This window comes from Sphaeramia orbicularis, chromosome 20, assembly GCF_902148855.1.
Source record: "Sphaeramia orbicularis chromosome 20, fSphaOr1.1, whole genome shotgun sequence".
NCBI classification, from domain to species: Eukaryota; Metazoa; Chordata; class Actinopteri; order Kurtiformes; family Apogonidae; genus Sphaeramia; species Sphaeramia orbicularis.
Window position 1 is genome coordinate 13159863 of NC_043976.1, and position 27312 is coordinate 13187174.

General features: G+C 39.0%; 1 protein-coding gene across 2 annotated transcripts in view; it reads left to right on the top strand.

Annotated features, from left to right (window-relative positions):
- Positions 1–3452: 3452 nt before the first annotated feature.
- Positions 3453–27312, top strand: part of pou6f2 (POU class 6 homeobox 2) — a 68768-nt gene continuing 44908 nt past the window's right edge. For both annotated transcript variants that reach the window (XM_030123749.1, XM_030123750.1), the window contains exons 1-4: positions 3453–3770; positions 4599–4786; positions 18188–18285; positions 24208–24427. In XM_030123749.1, coding sequence (XP_029979609.1) covers positions 4615–4786; positions 18188–18285; positions 24208–24427 — 490 coding nt within the window. In that variant the 5' untranslated portion in view covers positions 3453–3770; positions 4599–4614. The remainder of the gene's footprint in view (positions 3771–4598; positions 4787–18187; positions 18286–24207; positions 24428–27312) is intronic.

The following is a 27312-nucleotide window of genomic DNA, read 5'->3' on the forward strand; positions in this document are numbered from 1 at the left end:
GGTATGATTTGCCTCTTCTTTATTGAGATTGTCTCACACCCCCATCTTGCCTCATCCATCCTCCGGAGAATCCTAATGCACTGATACCAAGGGGGAATAATTTTTTTTTCTTTACAATCTACTTAGCAATGATTTATTGATTGTGGCTTCCACCCTCACAGAGAATTACCGATCCTTTTTGGGAAATCAGATTTTCACACCTTTCATGAGTGTGTATGTGGCGCAGGTCTCTAGAGACACTGTGAGGGGAAACTGACTTTGAGGAGCAGCCGTGTGTGAATCTCCACAGTGTCACTCCTTTGCTACCAGTAGTATGCCCAATTGATGGCCCTGTGGTTCTCTGTTGCTCTCACCATCTCTATAGTTTTGCATTATTTATTGGTTGATAAATACAGTTTGCTGGTTTGATTTCAATGTACTTTCATTCCCTTTAAACCCACAAACACATAGTTTACCCCATCTTATATCATAAGCATGCCAGAGCCCCCAAGCATTTCATCAAAAAAAAAGGAAAATAATAAAAACAACCCTTGCCCTCATAGGAGGAGTCAGATTAGTGTGCTGAAAGCTTTGATGCTCCAGAATGTCAGCGCCGTGGATCGATCTCACAAAAAACACACACACCTGACCAATCAGAGCCCTCTTTCTGTTGTGGACCTGCTGGGCACCATGGTTTACAAGCTTCAAAGAGCTCCTTTTAATACACTGCTTTGATAGCCCTCAGCCCTCACTGACCCGCCAACCATCCACTGGGGAACATTTTAGCTTTAGTGGAGTGGAGAGGGATAACTGTTGATCATATTAATGAGCAACAGAGAATCACCTCAGCTCTATACCACTACTCTTCCATTCAAAAGAAAAAAAAATTGCAAAAACACATAGGCTGGCTTTTACATAATTTTACATGCAGCATAATAGAGCATATTTTTTCACAAGCAATCCACAAAAAACACATAATAGCCTTACAAAGCCATTGTATAGATCAGGGTATTTGGACGAAATTGTCACTGAGGTGCACAAAAAGCTTTTTGACTATGTGAGAGGGGAACAATATAGTTATTAACCCTAAGGGGGAGACAAATCATCATCTACCATACCACATTAGACACGGAGGCCCTGAGATGTTTATGCAGTAGGGCAACAAATCATACATAAATATAGACAGTCCAAAATGCCCAAAATGTTTGGTTAATGTTGGTCTTTTATTTATATTTTATGGCTTTTTAATGTTGGCCTTTGTACACAATTCAACTCAATTAGAAGTTATTGCAAAGGTTGTCAAACTACCACTAGACTTATGAGACTACAGCACTTTAAAGAGATTTCTAATTGCAGATATGACATATTGTATTTTTTCACTATCTGTATTCTTGCATTATTATGAGGAATGCTGCTCTATGTTCTAGTAGAAAAAAAAGCATGCTATAGACTCATTTGCTTTTTAGTTTGAAGGCCACTTAGCTCAATAGTAACATCTTTTTTTAAAAGGTGTCTGAATTGATTAGACAATTGATTGTTTGACAAGAATAAGAACTGTGGAGTCTATAGTATACACTGTACATTTGTTATTTCATAAAGTTTTACAAATTGACACATAGTTTGACAATACACTACATTAATGTAACTAGTGAGGTCCCAGCTTTCATTGTAAAACTCAGACTCTGCATCCTTGGGAAATTCATGATGAATAGTGCTCTAACTGGTGAGATTGTTTGAATTAGATAAAACAATATTATGATGTGTATTGATTTTTTTTTTCTGCACAGGAGCCTTGAGCGTTAGAATGGAGAATGCCGGTTACACTCTCTGAAACCTCTCATCCAGCATCCCTCAAACTGGGACAGGACTGGTAAGACCAGTAGCTATTAGCATGGATATCTGATGACATTTCGGACTCTTTACTAAACCGCTAATTCTGTGGTCACTGGGGGCTTTTGACTGGTGGGGGGTGGAGGAGGGTATCAAGTGCTTTTTCTTGTTCTTGCAACCTGTTCCTGAGCTGTGGGCCGACTGAGTGAACAGAAAAAAATGAAACAAAAAAAAAGAAACAAACCTTCTCCCTCATGTCTGCTGCTGCAAGCCCTCTCACACACATGTACACACACACACACACACACACACATCCTTGCTTTAATCAGGGGTGTGAGGGTCACTTTAAAAAATGAAGCTAATCCACCACTTAGAATCAGTAATGCCATTTCTTATGTTAATTTTTTTAATATCCCTTTTTATTAGGGATTTTTACAATAAGATTACAGCTATCCCATTATGTGTAATTACAATTCTCCCTCAGTGTAAATTAATAAACACGTTCAATTTTGTGCCATGATTGCAAATAGGGAAAGCTAGCTGTTTTGAAATGAAGTAATTAACAAGCTGTGTAAGATGGTGAGAGATGTGTTTCCCTCTTATCCTGGAGCCTCAGAGGCCAGAGGAAGATTAGAGCTCTGATCTCATTCCCAGCACTTGTTTGGAGTCTGTCAGGAAGAGAAATGCCAGCATTAGAGAGGTACCGCCACACTCCTGATATGATGAAATAAGGAGAAAAGGGGAAAGGGAAAAAGATGGAGGGATGGACAGAAAGGACCCTGCCCTTCTCTGAAGTGTCAGTAGCTTGTTTATTCTATTTTTCATCGTAGCTGCTGGGGCAAAGATTCCCATTTTTCCTTTATTTTTTTCCCCCACCTCCTAACAAAAACCACTGCTCTCATTTTTTATAGGTCTTGCAAACTCTCATGCCCCAGTGAAAATTACATTGTGAAACGGTAGAAATTTCAGGGCTGCCTTAGCTCTCCGCTGTCCCTCTGAGCTTTCAAACAGTCAACAGACTGTGAAGAATAAATAATAAAAAACTATTGATTATTTTGATGACTGCAAGATTCAATTAGGTATTAATTTTGCCCTCCAGTGGACCTATCAAGCAACTCAAAGGAGAGGAGGTACGAGGTGGGGGTAGATCCAAATGCATGCAGAGTGTGGCCAGGCTCAGACAGAGGGGAAAATGTGTTTACCTCAACGGGCAGAGAGGTGCATTGATGCGCAGTGTGCCACATTTAAGTGCGCTACAAATGAAGCCCTGATGACTAGTGACATTGTTACCAGGGATGAGTATTGACCAGTTAGCTCACGTTTTTAACGACAGCTTAAACTATTTCTATTGATTAACATTTTCATAGATTATCATGTGTCATATCAAAGAGGAGTGTTTCCCGTGATGAGCACATTAAAAAGGCCCCTCTGGGCAGGAGCTCATCGACCACCCTTATAGAATTGGGGAGGGGTTGTGGGGCGATGGGTGCAGGGGCAAGATAAGCCCTTTTTCTTTCTGTGCCTACATGGTCACCTGTCCTTTGCTCAGACATATTTAGGTTGGACCTGATTCATAAATAAGAAAGAGGGCTGCAGTCCTGCTGCTCTGTGTCTGTGTCTCAGAGCCTGAGGTGGGGTGAACACTGTCTGAGGAGCTCTCCAGTCAGAAGACACAAGGGGGAAGAGACAGAGGGAGTCAAGGCAGGAGGGAGTGTGTGTGAGAAAGAGAGAGAGGGAGGAGGTGACATCTCCAGTGCTTGTCTTAGGAAGCAACCTCAGGCTTGAACCTGCGGTGGCCATTCAGATACATGAAGTTGAGGACACTCCTTCTGGTTCAGTACCAAACATGTACTAGCTGCTTCCTGTTCTCTGGTGGCATGTTTTAACTGCTTGTTGGCTGACTTCAGTATTTGGACAGTCTGAAAACTATTTTTTGTCTTTTTGTCTGGAGCTTTGTGTAGGTAAGAACACTTTTTCTATACAGCTGAACTTTTAGTATTTTGTGAAAGAAAAGAAAAATATTTGTAAACCACACCGCAGATCCAGATTGTTTGCAAGTAGTGGATACTGAACGCACAGATTTTCATAACTGAAGCCTTTAAATGTCAAAATGACACTGAAGTGTGCGTTCATGTTCAAAAATGTAACTTGTTATCTAGATGTTATTTTTTCTTGTTATTAAGTTTTGACAAGGATTATAATTGGGAAAATATTTGGGAACATCCCTAACTTCATGTTGTGTTTCAATCAAGCCTTAAATTCACGTGGCCTCACCCTCAAGATGTCACCTTTGATCTTATTTTGTGTCCCCCACTATGAGAAAATTGATGTAATCACTGGTGTGTATTTTTTGCTTGTGTGTTCTTTTTAAGATTTATTTCATTTATGTGGCTCGTGTTTGTCGTAGCACATGCTGTCAGCTTAGTATTTGCTGAAAATGAGGCACATGTCAGGTAGTAATGAGCCCTTGGAGATGGATGTATCACAGTTTTAGGACTGCAGGGTATAATGGTAAAGCCACGCGATCCGTAACAGTTCTTCACCAGGCAGCAGCCGGCAGTATCAGCGGGGTAGCACCAGCCTCAGATAAAAGAGAGAGCTGGAGAGGGAGGGAGCAGGAGAGAGAGGGAGAGTGATGAGTGAGCGATAGAAATGAGAAGCTGGGTAGAGAGAGAGTGAGTAGAGACATAGAGTAGGAGCCGGTGAGGGTGAGACACTGAAGCACATCTAACCAGGGGTGTTTTCTCTTTTTTTCCCCCCTTCCTCCTGTTTCCTACCTGGGCTCCTAGCTCCCTCCAGGATCCGATGATTACAGGGCAGCTGAGCAAGCCGCTGCTCTCCCTGCGCAGCGACATGAACGCGGCAGAACTCCGGGGGGACGACAAAGCGGCCACCCCAGACAGCGATCTGAACGACGAGCCCCTGCTCCTGCCCTCTGAGACCACGGACAGAGAGGGCACTCCCAACAAGCTGTACGGTAAGTCCACTCATGTCTTCTGTCCGTCCCTTGTCCTTCATAAGTCTGGAGGCTGGGGTTGGTTTAGGCGATGCTGAGGTTAATACAATGGGTGATGGGACAGGTGTCAGCAGTGTCAACAAAGTAAGTTTAAGTGTAATGAGTGACTGTTTTACTGGGGAGATTATATCTTGCGTCATTTTTGTGTGTTACAAATGTTTCATGCCTTTAGGTTTTCTTAGAAAAGCACTTCATTTTAAAAGTGAACTGGTTATTCGAAAGAGCACTGACTTTACAATGACTAACAGAATTGCAGAAATGTTCCACTCAATTTTTATTGAACAGTGTGTATTTAAAAAGTATTATTGAAAGATTTGGTGGCTTGTTTGTGTTGTATATTTTTTGTCACCACCTGAGCGTTGAACTGAGCTTTATACAGATTGACAGTTAAAAGTTTAACTGACCTGTAACAGCTAATCCGTCAGGATATTTAACCTTGACCTTTTGTCATATTAAGTACTTTTTGTTAAAGCAATGCAGAAGGTATTTATTTGTCATTCCGTGCACTGTTGGAAATAATAATAAATTATTCATTCAGCTCACAAAGTGATAGGTTAAAATATTTTTTTCTTAGTACATAACATGGTTATTATCAGCTTTGTAAGTTTTATTTATATAATAATGATCAGATATTGAGTGAAGGATATTACAGAAGTTTCTTGTTCTTTTATTTACTCTTGTATTTTTAGTCCTTTGGGATCTACAGTCTCAAATGATCTTCAAAATCATCTAGTCATTACTTCATCATGCTTCATTATTTTTGCAGTTATCACATTAATTCAAAGTTCACACACTATTTCAGCTGTAGCTAAATAAGTGTGTCTTTTTTCAAATTATCAGTTGTTTCACTCCAGTTGATTAATTCAGTCTCTAGGTCTCGGTATGAACCATTAAGCATAATCAAATGAATTACAACTAACATAATTAACATCATTAAAAAATACAATAATCTTGATAATTATTAGTGTCATGAAAAAAGCAATGTAGGTTTTAGTTTTTTCAAGAGAAAGAATTTTCAGAAACAGTTTTGTTTGAATAAATTATTCTAAGCTGAATATATTTGTATCACATTGAAACCCAAACTTTGAAAAAGTCGCTGAATTGATGTATATAAATATAATATGTGCTCCCTTCTTTTATACATTTGCAATATATCACATAAATTGCCATATATTTGTTTTTCTTATTCTAGCAGAATATTTATTAGAAATTACAGGTCAAAATATTATGGGCTTCAGTTAAAAAGCTCATTATCTTCACATTTCTTCTATTTGTCAAATTTAATTATTAAGACATTTTTTATATTTTTTGGATGCTGTGTGTGAAGTGACAGAAAACCTCTAATGGTTGTACATGTGTGTTTCAATTTAGAATAATTTCTACGTATTGTGTCTGCTCTGCTTATGACAATCTGTTTTTCCATATGTGAAAGCTAAGCTGTATTTGTGTATTTGTGACATTTGGTCTAATCATCTAATTAATTTATTAGTGGCTTCTGCAGTTGCAAGTTTTTTTTATGGTTTTCAATATTTTAATGAGGATTATTTGTGGAATATCAGTATGTACAGATGTGTATCTATGTGAGTCTTATGTGTATGTGTGTGTATGTATATGTGCATGTGTGTGTGTCTGTGTGTGTGTGTCTGTGTTTACTGGGAGACGTCAGAGGCTGAAGTGAAGTGCCTATAGGATGAGTTTGCCAAATGATTATGAACAAAATAAATACGTATTTGAAGGAGGGGTAGCCAAATATTACTTTCAAACCTAATAAGTGAGAGTTCAGCTGTCTTTTAAATCCTTATTTGAAGAATATCCCGAGGCTAGAGCTTCTAAACAAGGACTGTGTACTGCAGGGTTTGTCTCAAAAGTGTTGCAATTTGGTTTAATAAGCATCAAGTCTCTCTCTTTTTCTTCCTAACTGATCAGTCTCTCTCTGACTCCTTTTGTTTCTCACTTTCTTCTTTTTGCCTCCTTTTTTGATTATGCTTTAATGCACATATACTTTTATATTGACAATGCATTTCTATTTAATTGCGCTTAGTAGATTGTAATTATTAGTATGTGCATTTTGTGTTTGGCGTTCGTGCCAAGGTTGTCGGCTGCAGTCGTACTTGTGAGTTTTTGGAGTATGGTTCCTCTATGCTCGGTGGCAGAGCCCGGGGCTGTGCCAGCGGCTGGACAGTTTGGGAACCGCTGTCCACATGACCTGTCAGACAGAAAGGCAGGGACCAATGAGGAGACGTGGCACAGTTGTGTTTCGTGCTGTGGAAGACAGAAGTGAAGCAGCTGAGTTAGAGCAACTCATCACCTCTCACTATTTATTTTAATGCCACCAGATGAAGCCATGGTGATTACATTTCTTTATCTACAAAGGAATGGAAGCTTTTTGTGACATTTGAGTAAAAATGTTGATTTTTCTTATTTAATTTTATTTATTTTAATTTAAAGTTCCCAAATTATCTGTGTTCAAACAGCTTCTTGGGCCTCTGGTCTGGTAAGCATTTTCAGAACCATTTGAGAGTTACAAATGTGGCCTAAAGCTAAAAGCTAGCCTGTCTTTCTTAGTTTGTAAGCGCTGACATTTTGGAGATAAGCCTGTTATTTGTTAGTTATTGTGACTTTTTAAAAATTTCCTAGCACTTTGAGGAAAGTTCAAAAAATGTGGATGATATATCCGTTAAATTTTACATAGACTTTAAGTAACATTGGCTTTTATCTGCATTTGCACTGAGTTAAATAAGAAAAATAAATCTTACCATCCTATAATTAACATGAATGTCTCAAATATTTGAAGAAACCAGTATTCGGTGTGTAGGCTAGGCCTTAAATTATTCGCTGTTGCTCTTTATGTGTTAAGCCCCAGTACGACTCTTCCCCTGTACTTGTATCATAGTGAAAAGTTAAGCAATACTTTGGATTCCTCAGTTTCCGAGGATTAAAAAATGATAACTTGGTTCATTTTTACTTCTGTTATTTTGCAAAGTCTCTTTGACAGACTGCTCCAATTTCATGACTGACAGTTGCACACATACCAGCGGGCTTATTACACGCACAGAAAACAGCATAGGTGAATAGTCTCAAAGAAATAAGAAAGGTGTTGGAACTGTATTTGCTCTGTATTACCACTTTATTGGTTGTCCAAACATTACTAGGATATATTCATTTAGTTTACATCTTATAGCATGTATAGGCGCACGCATTTAATTACAATGTGCACCCTTGTAATCCATAATGGAACTTTGATAATGATACTGTATTTAGATGTGTTTCTGTTGCAGACATACAACACATTTGGCATAATTACTGAATGCACAAGTTATTTTGTAGTTTTATTGTACTTGTAGTTGTGTTTGTGGTTGCATAATAAATGTATATATGTAAATGTATGTATATATATATATATATGTATATATATATATATATATATATATATATATATATATATATATATATATATATATATATATATATATATACACATATATATATATATATATATATATATTTTTTTTTTTTTTTTTTTTATATTGCTCATGTTTGAAGAAGCATAGCTGCAAACCTTCACTGTCATTTCAGGAAATGTTGACATTGTTCTGCAAAGTTGATGCATGACTTTAGTTTCAGTGCTCTAATACTGTATATAAGAGTTTGTGCCAGTATGAGAAGAAGTCACTGGGAGGCAATAACAGTAGTGGTCATGTTTGTCTACAGTAAATTGTCCACCTTCTACACCCACCACATTACTGCAGTGGTGAAAGGGTCGTTCTCCTCCTAAAAGCTTGCCTGTGCAAATAGTCTTCCACTTCAGCTAACAGGGGCTACGAGGCACCACAAACATCCTGCCGCCTTGTATTTATTCCAAGTAGAAGTGGACATTAGGTGGGAAAGCTGTGGTTAGTAGGGCAAGCAATTTTTTTTTCAAAGAACGAGATGGTGTTGGATGCGTACAGTTTCTGTCTTCTCTTCTCAAGCAAATCTCCCCCTTTCAGACATCAACAGACAAGATAATAAGACACTCAGAGCACAATTCGGTATTATATTCAGCAACCAAAGGCTCATCTCTTGTCAGTTTGCATTTACTCTCCCAAGGATGTGACGCTTCTATCATCATGCTGTCAAAGAGAGCCAGGCTGGAACGACAGGAGCACTCATTTCATACACTTACTGTCTACATGAAATGGTCTGCACTTATACGGATTCTGCCAAAATGGTGGAACATTTTCACAAAGGTCACCTAGAGACCCCTCCTTCCCCAAAAGAACAAAATGAATCTCTCATTGATTCATGGTTTTGGGGGTCATTCAAAACAAAAAGTCTACCTTGAATGTCACATATACTTTAATGTTGCGCCTCGCTTCAATGTTTTCTAAGCTTATTATATCTTTGTTTTTACTTATTAATATTGTTGACTAAATTATACAAATGAATGTCGTCCAGGTTAGCTCAGGTCATACTCAGCTAAAATGTATATATGTAAGTATGTAGAATTTATTTTCTGAATGTGCAGAGTTATGTCCAAACCTATTTAAGGTAAAAAGAACAGGGTTTTGTTTTAGTTTTTACTTTAAAAAAAATCAGAAAAAGCTAATTCTATACTCTATACAGTATATGATCAAAGATTAATGTCTATATATTTCTAGTAATTCTTCACCATGGTGAAGTATATTAAAACATTTGCAATTTAAAATATTAGCATACATTAATTCCTTGTACTGTATATTAACATTTTAAAATTGGAGTTGAGTTCAGACTTAATAGTACTGGTATATATTATGTAGACTGCTACTGTCTTTGGTTCAAAATTCACTTTGCACACAGACCCACAAAGAGACACGCACACACCGCTGGAGGCACGAGTTCTTATTATTTTTGTGTAATCAGCTTAGTGAGCAGGATGCATGGTGGGATAGACTGCTTGCTGATGCAAAGAGCCTCGTAATGTTATGTGGTGAGGTTAAGTAATAAAGTGGCGCAAACCCAGTGTTGAATGGGCCACGCTGAGTAAATAAGAGGGGATAAAGGAGACCGAGGGGGAACAAGTCTCTCCCCAGGAGGTGGATCTCATTATGGGGATTTCGGCTGTCTGCGCAAACTTGAAAACAAGCTTAATGCATGCCTATAAAGCAGGTGTAATACATTTGCTAATGGGCCCACAGTGCCCATGGCTACAGCAACACAGCCACTACGTGACATAGAGGATGTGGAGGAAGGATGAGCAAAAGGCAGAAGACTATCTTGTTTTTCATGAAAATAGATGCAAAGGTCATCAGGTTTTACAGACGCTTTGATACTCGGAAATAACTATGAGCATCACATTGAACTTCAGAATAACTTATAATATCATTCTCCACATTGTTTTTATATTTAAAGTTAACAGGATTATTTTTGCCTCGACTAGAAAGTGAAAATGCATTATAAGTTCTGTAGGTAGACAGCTGTGGGGAAAATAAATTGGATTTTGCTATGCATGTATTTTAGTTATATACTCTCTTTAAGTTGGAAAATCATTTTCAAAAACCTACATGTTGTGTAGCATACGCTCTATAACCAATATCAGCAAGCCTTTCATGTAGAGCTAACAAAGAGGCATCACATCTCCTGGCACGGACACGGTTAGTGTTGTTGAGATGTAATTGAAGCTGCAAGGGTCACATTTTCGGAATAGAAATTACAGTCTTGTCTTTGACTTGTGTGGCGTGAACCAGAGATGCATCCCACAGCCCTTGTGTCCTTCACAAGCCTTTATTATTTATAACGCTCGCTCTTTGAGCAATGACCAGTACTAATGCATAACCTTCTGTCCTTCTGGCTGATTCGCTTCCTTTGAAACCAAAGATTGAGGCAGGAGAAGTGGGTGTACGGTGGATGAGGCTGGGGTGTAGGTGGGCAGAGGGGGGAGGTAGTATAGGGCAGTGGAGATCCAGGCTATCGAGAAGTTATTACGTTTTTTCCCTTTATATCTGAGGATGTGGAATAACACTGTGATGCTTCTTTTCTCCAGAATAGAGTTATGGGCTTCAAAGCAATACTATTTCCTGACGTCCCTCCTTCTACTATTTGTCTGCTCCACCAGAATAATGTGGTGGGAGGGGAGGGGAGGGGTGGTTTGTCTTTTATACTACATGATTATTTGCTTGTTTCCACCTGTACCCACTCAGTTCTGCAAATATTACAGCAACAGTGGGAATACCGTAACAACTAACACAGGCCTTTTTCCAGATAAACTCAGTCCTCGATGAACTCTGTTTAGCTCAGCGTCACAGAAGTTAAGATATACTCTTGTGTGGCCTCTATCACCTGATGTGATCCTATAGTGATTGAGTCTATGCTGCGGTGTTTGTGTGATCCATTGTTATTATACCTCTATGACAGAAGGAATGGGTGAGGAGGGGGGAGCAGAGGAGGCCTTGAGGGGCAAGGGGTAGAAAGTGGGACATAGGCAGCATTAGTGTAGGATAGCCTGGGGGACCCACGCTGATGTGTCAGGCATGACATGTGGGTGTCTAGCCCCACCACACACACACAGACAGACACACACCACAATGCTGTACTGCCCTCACACCCCACTGGCTACTTCTAAATGTCCTGCACTTGACCAGATGCATCACAGGATGAAAAAAAAAAAAAATCCAAAAGGTTTTATTGTCATTACAGTTTGTTAGTCTGAAGGTCAGTAGTAGGGCAGCACTTACGGTTATTTTCATGAACTAACATCACTTTTGTCAAAGTACCTACAGTGTATACATATATGATCAACTGATTTATTATTTATTTATTTAACGGTGATATAAAACAAGTACCAAAATGCACTCACTTTAACAGTGGTACATCAAGAATGTCATTTCTGAAAATTCTGAAAGTTCTCAGAAATAATGGTCCATTAATCTTTTGTCAATACAGTAATGGACAACATGACTTAGAAAGAATAAAAGGCAATGGTATTTTACCTTTCACTCACTTTCAATTGCAGTTTTGAACAATTTAACATTGGTCGTTTTTGTACAAGTAAAAGGTTTTTTTTTTTTTTAATTAATCATTTGGTCCGTAAAACTCTACTTTCCAAGGTCTTTAAATGACTTGTTTCTGATCTTTTTTTGAGAACACTGAACGCTCGTCATAAAGCTCTTGGATAGACAGTACATACAGACAAAGCACAAGTGTTTAACACTGATTGAGAGGAGGCTTTTTTTCAGCGAAGGGGTTGTAGGCTGCAGGCGCCAGAATCCTATTTACCACAAATATCATTTAAGCAATTTAGGAGGAGGAGAATTGTGAAGCAGGCATCTCCTAAAAGGCTTACAGCTCTCCAAAGCTAGTGTCCATCTCACCATCCTGCCTTTGCTGATGGCTGTAAAAGGATGAAGAATAATTTGTATTGTTATTTGCCTCTTTCAACCCTGAGCTAATCAGGTTGACATTGCTTTGGGAATGAGGAGAACGCTTCATAACAGATGTGCTCATGTGCAAAGTGTCCCAAGTCCCCTGTGAGGATGCAACACAAAAGCACCCCCCCTCCACCCTCCCCCTCCACCTCCTCTTCTATACTTCTTCCCTGCTCCATCTTTCTCTCCCATCGCTCCATCACTCCATTTCTCCTTCTTGACCTTTGAAATGGGCATTGCCTCTTCTCACCAATTTACCTCCTTCTGGTCCCTTTTGTGCTCATGCTGCTTCCATCTCCACTCCAGCATCAAGGCAGAGACAGGTAAGAGTTGGAGCAGAGCACTCTCATGTCAAAGAGGCTTTCGGTGACGACCTGTGACCATGGCTGAGAGCATAAGTGTTGGAGCAGAGGCCCTTACAGCTACGAGCATCATTTGCATGCTTATTCTCCATCCATTCTTCGGAACCTTGGGGTTTACTACTACAAACTGAAGTGTACTATTTTCTGTTGTTTATGTTTTAAAACCTCCTGTCAGTGAAGACGTCTATTACCCCATTTCCTCTCTGCTTGTCCTTCCTCTTGCACTTCCTCCGTCCTCTGAATCTTCCCTCCACTGCTTCTGGCTTAACAATCATCTCAGAAATAGTCACAGAACTGCTGAGGTGTAAAATCCTTTCTGTTCGCCACACTCTACAGCACCACCTCCTATGTAATTCCTTAACTCCATAATTCCACTTTGTGCCCGAATAATGAATGAGATAGATTTTTTCCCCCCTGTAAGGTCTACACCCTTACGTGACGACGAATCAAGCTTTAATGTTGGAGGCCTAGAGAGATTGCCGTGGCCTCTTCTCCCTCTTGCCCTGCACTGGGCTCTTAATTAAGGAAATGACAGCTCTCCTTGCAGCTGCAGCGCCGACAGTAGCCATAATGTAGCTAATAGTGTTACAGGCAGCCACTCAAAAGTCAGTCTCTGGTGGTTTTTTATCCCCAGAAATACTATTGACCTATCCCTAGCAGCTTCTCCACCCCAGCCTCTAAACAGAGTATTACTTCCCTGCAGGTCCAGTGGGAGCCATCTGACTAAGAGCACCTGGAGTTATTGGCAGCAGATTATGCCCTGTGTTATTGTTGAGGGCTTTGGTGGGAGTAATGAAACACTGAGCTAAATCACTGGTGATTTTGGCTCTCTTGCATTCTACAAGGAGTTAAGTAAATCACTATAAAGCACACACTGCGTATTAAAGGCTGTGCTTTTTCTATTCAGAGCTGTGACATTAGTTTTTGGACTCCAGTCTGCACTTTAAGGCAGCTTTAGATAGAAAAATGAAAGTGAAATGATCTGTCTCACTTCACTTCTCTCTGTCTCTCTCTTCGTTCTTTCCAATGCCACATCAACTTTTCAAGTGGTATTAACAAAATCAATGCTCCGACAATCCGGGACAATTGACTGTGTATTGATGGAATTAAACCTTGTGTATGATGTGGCTTGTTGTTTATTTGGGCCTATCCTTTACGCCTCAACAGTTTGCACATCCTTGTCTAACAAAAATGTTTTGCTGTAATGAAAACCATTCACTTGATTTTGCATCATAATTACCACTCAAGTGATAATTCACTACTATATTACAATTAAGAGTGTAATTAACTTATGATCTCCAGTCTTTTTAAACATACTCACATGTGAAATCTTTTTATATAGATTAGATTTCAGTGTAAAAATGATTGACAGCGGCTTAATAGCAAACACATGCACTCAGCCAGACATTTTCAAAAGGACCATTATAAAAATGGGAGTTGGCTGTTCATTCTGAATAGCCTGAATCGTTGCCAGGCCTCTCTTGTACATTTGACAACTTACATAATGCATTTCCACTAAAATAGCTTAAGTGTTAAAGCTTCTTTTATGGGCAGAAATTGATTCATAAATGCACTGAGGCGAAAGCTAACATGAACACAAAGCTTTCAATAACACCCATTTTATTCAGACTGTCAATGTATGAAGCTGTTGCATTAGACAAGGTGGCATGCTGATTGCTTTATGAAATCCAGGCTAATTGTTTTGTGGACTAGTCCTTGGGGCACCCTGCATTAAGACAGGCCCGAATAAAGTCAAATAAATATAGCTCTTTGCCCTCCCTTCAGCGCACACACACTACAGAGAGCCCTTGTGTGGCATTGAAAGTCGCTCTCCAGTGGCCACTTTGGTGATCAATGAAAGAGAATTTATATAGTGGTGGATATTGGCAATATTTTCATGACATAAGTCACATCAAATTGCACCCTGTGCTCTGTAATAAATATCATTATTTCAGCCACATAGAAGGTTGTTTGATTGGAAATATAGTATCGCTGTCAGAATGAGTATATTACTGTTGTCATAATTAAGCAAATCTCCTTAACTTGAAATCAGACAATAAATTAAATTCAAGGCCATGAAAAACTGCAAAACAAAGAGCTGTTTTGTTATTTAACAGCAACTCTATAGTTACGACAGCGATTATAGTGCTCAGAAAATTTGAAAAAAGCGATGGAGCTTGAATGTCCTAGATAAATGTAAAGCTATGTTGAATGTGCGTCGCCTGTTCTTTCATTCGTTTGGCCTCTTCTTTCATCTCTCCTCACATCAATACGTCCATTCACTCTATTTTATCCATTGTGTGCCCTGCGTATAATCACGGCATCAAAGGGCTTTCTTTTTAGTAAAGGTTTTGATCGAGATATTTTTCCTCCATACAGTATTAATCTCCATCTGTAAATCCATTTAAGAATCATTGGCATTGGATAAGTAGATTTTTTAGATAAGAAAAGTAAAACATACCCAAAGATTCTAGTAATAAAAAAGAATTGAAGATTGACTCCCTGGATATTTCTCCTGTCAGCTATTTAATTTAGTTAAAGAAATTACACAAATCCTTTGGGAAAAGATGTGCATGTGTATTTATTTATTATCGATTTCTTCACTGGCGATAAACGTGTTAACGTTACAGGTATTTGCAAGGGGATGAATCCTTTCTAAGTTATTGTGAAATGATGCAATGAGAGGCATCAAGGAATCGGTATTCAGTAAGTCTCCCACACTGTTTATCAGATAGAATACATTATTCACAACCAATATCTTAACTGCAGTCATCACAAGCCATATTGTCTGGAGCAGTTTTTGATGCGATGATGTTATAAAGTCTTATTCTTTTAGTATTAGTTGAGCATTATTAATCTAATTGGCATCATTATTATGTTATGATGACAAATAATTAGCTGGCACAAAAGTTGCTCAGTATCACTGCTGGGTGATTTATCACACAGAAGCAGCTGCATTTATACAAATTGCCTTAGAGATTGTGGTGGAGATGGTGTAAATGAAAATCCAAACACTTCAAGTGTGGAACAAATAAATGACTTTTATTTAATAATGTTAGAAGTTAGAATTAACTACTTAGAATCCTTACTTTCAATCAAATTTAGTGAAATAATTTATGACCGCATAATATTCACTGTCCAATGTTTCAAATAAATCAGAAATTACACAGGAGATCTTTGCTGTATGTTCAGATTGATCTTAATTCTAGATACTGAGTGTGCAGGGCGGGGCTGTGCACAACATGATCCATAATGGGTGAAATAATTGCTGAAAAGAGACTGGCTTGTCAAAATAAGCACTGCGTTCTGAGTTTGATAAGCGAGAGGATGTGGACCTTTATTGAGAAGCAGGCCCAGTCAGCCAGAGGTAGAAACCAGCAAGAAAAGCAGGCTTCCCCTTGGGCTTTCACATCAACCATCAAATGCTTGAGGTTCATTTGTTAGGTCATGCCATTCACCAATTATTTGGATTTTATGTAAAGATGAAATGATTTTAGTTGGCGCAGGGGAGTTTTAAATTCAATGCATAAATATACTTGACAGGCAATGAGATCTGGCTGGTAGGGCTATTCAACAGTACATTTATATAAAGCTTTTATAAATGGACTGGAAACCAATGCATGTCCTGTATGTTTAACAAAAACCTCTATTCATCTGTGAAAACAGACACAATTCATCACTATTCAAAACTACAGTATTTCATTTAATCACATTTCCACTGATTTAACTCAACTTATAGTGGCCTTCAAACACAATTTCCACATAGTTTGTTTGGCTTTATCTATAAAATCCACTTTTATCTGAAGAAATGGTATGTATGAATAAGATAGTATAGTTAAACCTATATTTATGAAAGGGTTTTTATATCATAACATCATTCAAGTCATATTTATGATGACATGGTATATGCTTTTGTAAAATGGTCAAATTGCTCCTTTTATATAAGTCTAAATCATATAAATAGAGTAGTGGCAGGTGCTCGTTTATACTTAAATCTTTTATCTCCTGAAATGCACTGAAAAAGATATTCTCATACACTTATAGAGAGAGTAGTTTATGGGTTTTAATTGCAACACTCTTTTATGTTTTTTTTTGACATCAACTTAGCTACAGCAAAACAAGCATACAAATATTAAGAATGGATTAGAATTTCAAAATAACACATTTTGGCATTTTCAGACAAAAATGTAGATGAAGTAAATCTCTAATTTATCTGATCTGTATGAGTCAGTGTATATGGGCAGGCACATTTGCTACAGTGAGTAGAAAGGAGTGATTAGTTCTGATCAGATGGGACTTCTGTCAAAACCAAATAGAAGCAGATAAAAAATTATCCAAGCAGAAAAGAAGGAAGGAAGAAAACTTGCAGCGCTGGTGACAAATTGTTTCCAAGCAGGCATTTCTATATAAAATAAACAAATTATATCTTAATGGGTCACCAAAATAATAATAATAATACAAAAAAAGCATCAGATGAATGCATTAAGAATGAAGACAGACATGTTTACCGAGGATAAGGCTAATGTTGCAAAGCATGGCTGTTGGCATCAATAAAAGGCACTTTCACAGATCTGCTGAGGTGTCAAACTTTCATTGGCACGTCTGAATGAGGTGAATCAGTGGACAGTCTCACTCTTGTCAACCCACTTTTTCAAGTATGTTCATGAAAATCATTTGCTTTAAGCTTATTTAGTAGATATTTGGCTGATGTAGTTTAATTTTTAGAGTATTAAAAATGATTATTGTCTGATCAGGTGCCGTATTAGATATTTGTCAGTGGAGCGTTTTTGTATGAGTGTCTTTCATCAAATTTACAGTGTTTTTCATGCTAATCTCTATCCATCAGCAGTCTCTTCTTTTTTATAAAATACTAATAATACAGTAGTTGTGTACAGCACTGTAATTGTCTCAGTTTGCTGAAAGACCTCTCAGAATTGTTTCCATTTTTCTGACAGTTCTTCCTGCGAGTCCATGCACTCAACAAGCCTTTGTGTCAACACTAGGGCGTCATGTGATCTCACTATCATTGAGGTCATAGGGTGAAGGTCAAAGCCGCCTTTTAGAGCGGCCCACACTTTGTGCGCTGTTGAGAGATTCTGTAAGATAGGGATTGCTGTGATATCCAATTGTCAGTGTCCTTTATTTTCCCCGCAGCCATCAGCAAGCTTATTATCATGTCCCTGTCTGCTCCGCTCCACTCTGCCCTAGCAGCAAACAGGTCTAATTGTGTCTCGTAGCTGCAGGCTTCGAATGAAGGGGGGGCTGTGGGTTTAGATGAGTGATACTCAGTGATGTAAATGGCTGAATAATATGGCCCCAGCGTTTGTGGTGGAGCTCCATCTCTCAGCACTAATCTAGGCCATCGGGACCCGCCAGTATGCATCATCCCCCATCAATGAGCCTCTGCGCTGGTTGGTAATTTATTCAGTGCTACTGCGGTTATTGATAAAGCACTTAAATACAAATTCCCCCCCTTTCCCAACTGCTTTGCTTTGCTCCAAACGACACTCTGTGTTGTAATATCGCAGCGTACCGCGTTGTTTTGTTTGTGCCGGTACACGGTGAGGTGGATCATCTCTCATTCCCTACTCTGTTTTCTCTGCCTGTTGCTCTCCCAGGGATTCGTGACGGTTCGGTCCAGTCTGATGTCAGCAGCAGTCCTTCTGAACAGAGTCAACTCGGTCAGTCCCACCCAGGATACCCCATGGGTCCACAGGTGAGTGACTCTGACTGAGTCCAAGCTTAAGATGTTCAATCATTATTCTGCTAAAACTGAACTGAAATTGAAGCACTGACTTAATCTAAACTTGGTCTCTAGCGGGCATAGGCTGTTGTGTAGTCTTGGGCGTTGCTGAATTTCATGTTATTTGAATAAGAACTATACTTTCACATAGTATTCAACTACTGTTGTTATATTATTTATTTTGCAAAACAGACAGGTTGTATATTTTCACATTACAATTAGCAAGAAAATAAATGAAACTGAAATGCTCATGGATGAGGTAAGTGCAATGTCCCACAGCATTCTTTCATGTTTTTAGTATGCAGTGAAAAATAATTATCATTAAATCACCTTATTGTATAAAAGTGAAATGATTTGAATTGGGATACTCAAGTCTCAGCAGAGGTAATTTTACCCTTTTCATTTGGCGAATGTGCTGTTAAAAAAAAAAACAATGTATCTTCTGTGCCTCATTTCTTCACACTTACAGGGGTTGGGCTAAGTCTCCTTGAAAGAAGGGCAGATCAGCAAGATTTTAAAGGTGTCAAAAACAGCCTTTCATTAATGATAATAGTAATATTATTCATATATTTTATTATGTACTTCAACAGTTTACAGAGTGATTTGACAGACAAAGTAAAATCAGGATACTCAGAAATATAAAGCAACAACAGAATGTCAAACTGTAAGCTACGGTATAGCCAAGATAAACTTATAACAGAATACAAACACACAAGAAAGTAGATATAAAACAGAAACTATCATTGGCTATGTACTTATTACCAGTCTTTCAGGAAACCTTGTTTCTTGGTGTAGACTGTTTTGACAGCTCACTCAATTTTATTTTTTACTAATGTTTTGAATCTTGTTGAAAAGAAATGTTTTGCCTCCAAGATATACAGATTATTTTTTGTTCTAAAGGTGTATTTAAACTTATGAATAAATGAACTTGACCTTTGCTGTGTAAAAACTTGCTCAGTCACACTGATGACAAACTCAGTTGTGTTAACCCTCACCCCGCCGTAATAGATTTAATTGTGAAAATACTCCAATACATTGCTTATATTAACATTTTTACAGTGTAGGTTAAATTTGTGAGTGAAAATGGAAACATAAAATGCCCTTTTTGAATGCTGCACAGTCATTTCTGTGCTGAAATGTGAGCTAGTAAAGTATTTTGTCATTGCACATCATCTTCAGATGTAATTGAGTTGTGGCACTAATGAGCTGACAATACAGGTCCTGTCAAAACAAGCAGGGGAGCAAAGAGCCTGAGCCTGCAGCCCTGCTAATAGCTCAATCAGGCATTGTCCTATCTGATTGGATTTATTGGCCTGGTGGCTCGGCGATGTTTAATGAACATCTATCTCATTAGTGTTGCTCAATGTCACCGCTTAACACTCGACAGAGCGCCAGGTTTCCTCCACCCTCTTTAATAAGGCCATTCTCTCTGCACTCAGTTTTACTCAATGACAGTCAGTCCTTATCAGGATAAACAAAAGATGAAACGTGAGGGGAGGAGAGCTGTTTAGTTTTACTCGGCAGGTTTGTAGTGCAAGAAATTCCCACTGAAAGAAGCAATCTTCTATAAGTGGAAATAAAGAATAGGCTTAATTAAACCAATTTTCTGATTACAGGTACCCTTGCTGGTCAAAGGCACTGTGTTGGTAATAGATAAGAAATAAACACGAAAAGGAAAGCATCTCGACTAGGCAGCTGTTAGAGTCTGAGCCTCAGCAGGCGGCTCTCAACAGTCACCATCTAATATATTAATGCTGTCAGTACAGTCTCTGTGAAGCTAACACTTTTCAGAAACAAAGGCGCTCCGCATGCCATACCCAATTCTCTTGTTCCAGGATCAATATGTTTTGATAGATTCTCGCTCCAGAGCCGGATATTGTTCGAACAACCATTATCCGATGGTAGTTTACCCAACATGAATCCACCTTCCTTCTGTTTCCCACTCGCAGTTAGGATGACAAAAGTCTGCTATCTGGGTGATTATGGGCAATTTCTCAGTGCCAGAGCTGCCAAGCAGATAGAAAGGCCTATTCTCCCCTGATGGGCAGAGAGGTTTGGTACCACATCCAGTCCTGAGCGGGGCTGCTTCCCCGTCCAGATCCCAACACACACCCAGGTTATGTACTTGTGTGGCCCCTGGGAGACCACTTCTCAACGCTCAGCTGTCAGGCCTGCCAAGCAGTGTATAGCTGCTTTCCTACAACACCTATGGAGAAGAGGAGTGAGAGTAACCGACAAAAGCAGAAGGTGAACTGTTTGGAAATCTAGATAAGTGATAGTAGGGATTCTTTTAACAAACTCACTGCCGGTGCTTGTTTTGTGCAAGTGGAGTAGAGCTAATTACATGTAATATATTCCCATCACAGAGTTTGATGTGTGTACTGTATGTGTGCTGTTTGTACCTCTGGTGAAGATTTTAATCAGTCTTAAACTGGCACAAGAAACAGCCTAAACACCAAGAGCTCTAACATGCTTAAAAACATTCTGAAGTGTTTTCTCCCAGCAGCTGCCTTTATGCTTAACAGCTGCCTACTTGTCCAAAGCTGCCTGTAATGATAAATAAATCAGGGCTACATCTGATAATTGTGGAATTGTCTTTTAATGTTATTCCCTTCTATGTGAGGCTGTCTTTGCTGTCAAGCCTGGCAATCTCATTTTGTTTGACTCAGAGATGAAATGTTCAAAGGGTGTCTTTGATTATACGCTGCTTCGATTCAAGATTAAATTTAGTTTAAAACCAAGATTAAACATGTGTCACTTGCAGCTAACAAACAGGTCGCCTTTGTTATTGTCCTTTGAGGATTCCATGAGCTCCGAATTATTAATTCATTTTAACGTTAATGGCAAATGTCATTTTGAATGCTCTCAGAAGCTTCAGATATTGTCATTTGTTATGCACTGTTGTTGTGAATCAAAGCAAATGTTGAGAAGAGAAACCCTTCACTGTGTGTGAGAGAGAGAGAGAGAGAGAGAGTGAGAGAGAGAGAGAGAGAGCACTGCCAACAGCAATCATGTCTTCATACTATTTTTTTTTATTGTTTTAGCAGTTGAGAAATACAAGCAAGGTATTCACCGGTCCTTCAGTGAAGATGTTTTCCCCACAGATCTCTCCATGCTTTGTGGCTTTAAACCTACATGACCTCATACCTTTTAAACTGTGATCGCATGTATGTCGAAGTGGGTGCAGGCTTTCTGTGCCATGCAGGGTTATCACAGTGACACGCCTGTCACCTAGGAGCACCGGGCTTGGTAGTATGGTGGAGTCTTCGCACCAGCCAGCCCGCTCCACATCCTGTGCAAGCTGCAGACACGCCAATGCAAAACAGAAGCAGATAGCTGACAATTGAAGTTAAAGGCTTGTGAACTTTAGTCACAGTGGTGGAGTCGACACAGTGCAGCCAGGCTTACCTAGCAACATCTAAAGGCTACTTTACTCTGGACTCAACACAAACTGACATCGCATTTCTATTATTTTATTCCAAACAATTCAGTTTTAAACCAGGGGCTCCGGAAAATGTTCAGCTTCAGATCCAAAGGGGAAACTTACAGAAGTACATCACAAAATGTCACAACATTTACATTTCTAAACCACTGACAAAAAACAAAACAAAACTATAAACGCTGTATATGAAATCTCACACATTCTGCAGGGTTAAATTTAACACTGTTTAAGACCTGTTTAGGACCACTATAGGGCAGAATTCAGTATGAGAAATACTGATAAGTTTCAGGTGATAGCAGGCATTTGTAGAATTTTTTTTACAGCAGATTTATATTTTCTGACACCCCATGTGAGTCTAATGCTTTTGTACTCAACATTCCAAATGAGTGTTTTCTTGCGGAAGGTGTTGTAGTCTTCAAGTTACTATGAGTAGACTTCAACTAAGTTCTATTTCCAGTCATTTTAGAGCTGTCAAATTAATATTTAAACCTGGAAGATTTAGAAGATTGCATGAATATAATATTAAAAATATATTATCGTTATTGTATTATCACCTAGAAGCAAACTTTGGTTTTTTTTTTTCTTAGATTGAGACATTTATAACTACAGAAAGAGTAGGTCACCTTTCATGGAGTGTGCACTGTGGTGCCATCATGTTTTTACAGCAGGTGGTTACAATCTTCAGGTTCACCTCTAGAACTCACAAATGAAACCTAACATTCTGCTACATTTTTAGACTTTTCAAGGACCCACAGAAACCCTGCACTGAATATCTGACATTTGTCAGGCTTTGAAAAAGACACACATGTACTGTTGTCAAATACAAACAAAATATAATACACATATTACACAATGTTGAATAAATGTACTTGGCTTTATAATCCACAAATGAAAGACAATCTGAGATTAGTCAACAACTAATAGACAAATAAAACAAGCAGTTCAATCACTAACATACACAAACATGACTCTGTTACATTGGCACTGTCCAAACACTCCCTTGCAAAGGAAGACGTCTTTCTTTTATTTTTGAGCAAATCCCACATAGAGCGCACATTGGCCTCTTTGTATTTTAAAAAGGTGAAGCCAGCCGACATTTATAAACTCTTCTTGAGTTAGGTATGGGTTTTATGACAATTTTCTTTTACATTTATATTTTTATGCCTGTTTATGTGGCTGTGTCTTTGTCTGTGTATCCTTCTGATTTTACTGTAAAGCATTGTGTGAATTCTTTCTGTGAAAAGTGCTACATAAATAAACTTTATTTGTATTTTTATTTCAACAATATACATATGATTGACTGTGAGCAAGAGGTAGAAGTCTCTCAATAGCAGAATACAATCATGCATCTTCTTTTTAGGCACAGGTTTGTAAATGGAGGCAGTAAGACCAACACTCAGCATCTGGGCTGGACAGACCCACAAACCAAAATTTTAAATGGGAATATCTACATATTGTATCATTGATCTGCTTTTTACTCACTAAAACGATGTCGCCAAATTTGGATTGCACTGCGAGAGTCAGTTTTAAGGCAACATTTTATTGGATTTTTTTTTACACCTTCAATGTCTCCTGTCTCATTCCTCCTGTGTAAATTCATTTTGACATGCTCAAACTTGGACCTCACGTGAAAAAAAGAGGTTTTATCAGAATGAATGAAATTTAAAATGCCATTCACTGTGTTTTCAGCCACGATACAAACCTTCCCACTTCTGACTCAAAGCTCTCGATGAAAAATGTGTTGGTGTATATCCAAACCCACTTCCTTGGAAAATACATTTGAAGAGATCTGCTGTGCAAAATATCTCAGAGCGATACGTCTGATAACATATCTTTTCCTCTGTGGGTATGACTGCACCAATTCCACTTTAACTAATATGAATGAATGGATACATGAAGAGACGAGACTGATGTGTTATATGCCTCATCAAAAGAGTAAAGTACTGATACATTTTTTTGAACAGCACTGTATTTCAGGTACCAGGGATTTGTTCACTGGGATGAAACATAAATCACTCTGCATCTCCGTGAAAGAAAAATTGGATCTGATCTCTGTCAGTCTGTGACACAGCAAAGCACACAAGTCAGGAGCAAAACAACAGCATTCATTAACACACTGAGTTGTAATACAGTGACATCTGATTCACCACATAGTCTGCTGACCTTGTCTGCCTATTGATTCCTCCTGCCACTTCTCACTTCTGTCTCGGTATATGAAAAAATGAAAGTATTCATCAGTTTAACAGGGTGTTTTGATAGTTTTGTTAAAGCTTTTTTTAATGACACACAAGAACAAAATGGCAAAGTTTCTGAATGTTATTAATGGTTTTGGTGCTCAGAAATGCATTATATAAGAGCACCATGTATTTGTAAGTATATTCATACGTGTTATATCAACAGTTATTGACACATGTGTACTTTTGTGTGATTGTGCGTATATGTGTCTCCCGCAGTCTCTCTTGGTGGCACAGCAGTTGGCTAATGCAGTAGGCGGTGTAATGTCTGGGGCAGCTCCAGGCATGAACCAGCCCATCCTCATCCCCTTCAATGCAGGCGGACACCTGGGCGGGCAGCAGGGCCTGGTCCTCTCCCTACCCACAGCCAACATCCAGAGCCTGGTGGCTGCTGCTGCTGCAGGGGGCATCATGACACTCCCCCTCCAGAACCTGCAAGGTAAGAACAAGGGCGATGTAGACATTCAGTTACCATAAAACTAATTTCCATGACAAAATAGGGGCAACACGATACCTTGGTGCAGTATATGAAAAATGACAAAACAGAAGGGAATTCACCCTCTCTAGAAAAAGATGGATGTTGTAACACATCTTCATTTGCTCAGAAAACACAATCATACTAAAACTTAAATACATTTTATTCTCATTGTCTGGTCTTACAGAATGATTTTCTGTAGATCCTTTGTTATTAATGGAGCACGAACCAATGTATTTACTATGAAATGTTAGTGATGATGAATGACGAAACAGATATTGCCGAAAAAGTTTGTTACACATTTATTTTTAGGAAACGAAACAGGTATATGTTTTGTTTTACTAAAATGCTTTACAAAGCTCCTGACCAGGTAGCATTCCTTTAGGGGTTTGTATCCCAAAAAGCTATCCTCAACTTGCCCGAAGGAACAACCATATTAATTACAGGTCAGCGTTTTGCAGCGCAGCGCAAAAGCACTTTATGCCTCTTTCCTGTGCATAAGAGTGCACTGTACTTTACTTTTTATCTCTTTTCCACCTCATCTGTCCATCCACATGGCTGTACTTATCCTTGCCTTTTAAACTTAATGCTCAAGTGTTCTCTTTTGATCATAGTTGTAAATGGTTTTCATTTTAATGTTTAAAACATTGTCTCTTTTATACCATTAGATTGAGGGATGGATGGAGAAACCGTCAGTCATAAATCTTGGATGAGAGAGGCGCACTAATGTAAAAAGATGCCAGGCTACATGTAAAGCAGTGTGTTTTTAGGATGGAGATTACAATAATGCCAGTGCAGCACAAAGTGCAGGGAAGGCTCCCTTCATGTGAGGAAATGGATGGACAGATGCCCTGAGTGAGGAAATGTGGAGGTAGGAGCCTAATGGACACAAACATGCATAAATAACAGCACCCATCGCTGTGGGCAGAGCTTTTAATAAACCCACATCTATCTAGTGAAACCCTTCAATGTATCCGTCAGTAGTGAACGATAATGGGCCCAGCAGGCTTGTCTGACTCACACTTCAACAGATCTTCCTCCTGGTGCATCAGGGATAACCCAGAGGCCTCAGTGATCTGATGAACTGATCGACAAACACATTGTCGTGGTGTCAGTACAACATAAACACCTCTCTGTCATCCATATTGTCCACCGCCATAAAAACCTAACAGACAGTTTGGAATTCAGTGTCCTGATAAAATTCCGCATCCATGAGAGATAGCAAAAAAATATTCTGGAGAAATGCCTCTGTGGCAGATCTTTTTTAAGCATGTGGACTGACAGACTGCCTGTTCGCACGTCCTCTTATCTGAAGGGGATGCATTGAAGGGACCTCCGTGGAGAGAAAGTGACACAAGTCACGAGTGAAGCTAAATGTCTTGACTGTGTCCAGGCCCCTCTGGCCACACGGCGCTCCTCCACTCTCCCCTGTCTGAGTTCATCACAGCTCCGCTGAATGAGGCCTGCTGGCACAGCACCTCTGTCAGACAACTGCAACTCTGGCCTCTGCCCCCGCATCCCCCTCACTTTTCTCTCCAGGCCCTCCGGGTCTCCAGGCTTGATTAATCACACATATAATACAGCGCCGTGCTGTCGCTGGGGAGCAGTCAGCTCATTTCACGACCTCAGGAGCAAGTGTGCTTTACAGCACTCACGCTGCTAGCTAATTAGCGTCAGATCAGACAGAAGACAACTGTGAGGCACTGTAATGAGACTGCAAGAGGAGCCCAGCCAATGGCTGTATTTAAATGTAATGAGGCGGCTAATGACCAGCTAATAAGGCTGTTTGTCTTGGGGAATAGGGTTGTGAAGATGGAGAAATACTAGTCTTAACATGAAAGCCAGCATGCTTTTAGCGTCACACTCTACAGACTTTTTCCCTTTTGCTGAAATGTAATATTTCATTAATTTGAATTAGAACAGGATAAGGTATTTGAGACCATGTTTGTTTTATATATTAGTTATATTTTTTATTCTGCAGTAATGACAAAAAATTAAGTACAAACCAAAATCAGGCAGCAACAACAACAGCTTTGATCATTCTATTTGATCGTGTTAATCAAAGCTCGCTGTGTAAGAATGCATGTTGACAGAAGGGAACTGACTGAACTGCTGTGAGCTTTAGGAGGGCAGCTCCCTCAGACTGTGATGAATAACTATCACTGTAATGGGGTTGTGCTATAAAGTTGGAGCGCTTGCTTAAATAAAACTGAGCAGCATCTTGTGGCAGACTCAGTAAACACAGGCACAAGTGTAACTGGTTATTTGTCAGAATGATTTATGCCTGCAAACATGCAGTAAAAACAAATTCCCAATGAAACTAAACAAGGGAGAAAGTTATCTTTTGTGACAGAGTGCACACAATTCTAGCTGACTTCACAGAGGCAAAAAGTAGGTTGGGTCATGCTAGAGGTCTATAAATTTGACGGCTGAAATGAATTTAAAAAATCACATGTAATTTTCACAGTTTCAAATATAAGTTTGTGTGACTGATGCAGACAAAACATCTCAGTATTTTGTACATACAACCCTCACGTTCTGCTGTGTTTTTAATCGGTTTATAACAAGCAAAACGTGATTATCATACATGTAAAACTAGATGTTTCAAAGCATTGTACATGTAATGCACAATGGAAAGAGGCAGAGCAAAGTCTCATCTGTCTCTTCTTCTTATCTATGATACACTCAAAGTAATGCAAGAAGCTAGTTTACGGGAACTCTTTCATATTAATAAGTATATCCCATCTTATTTGCTTTCAGCAGAAAGCTAGGCAGTGCATCACATCAGAGAGCCGAGTTCTAATGGTGAGGTGAGAGCATTGTTCCTCTGTACTCGTCCACAGGAAACA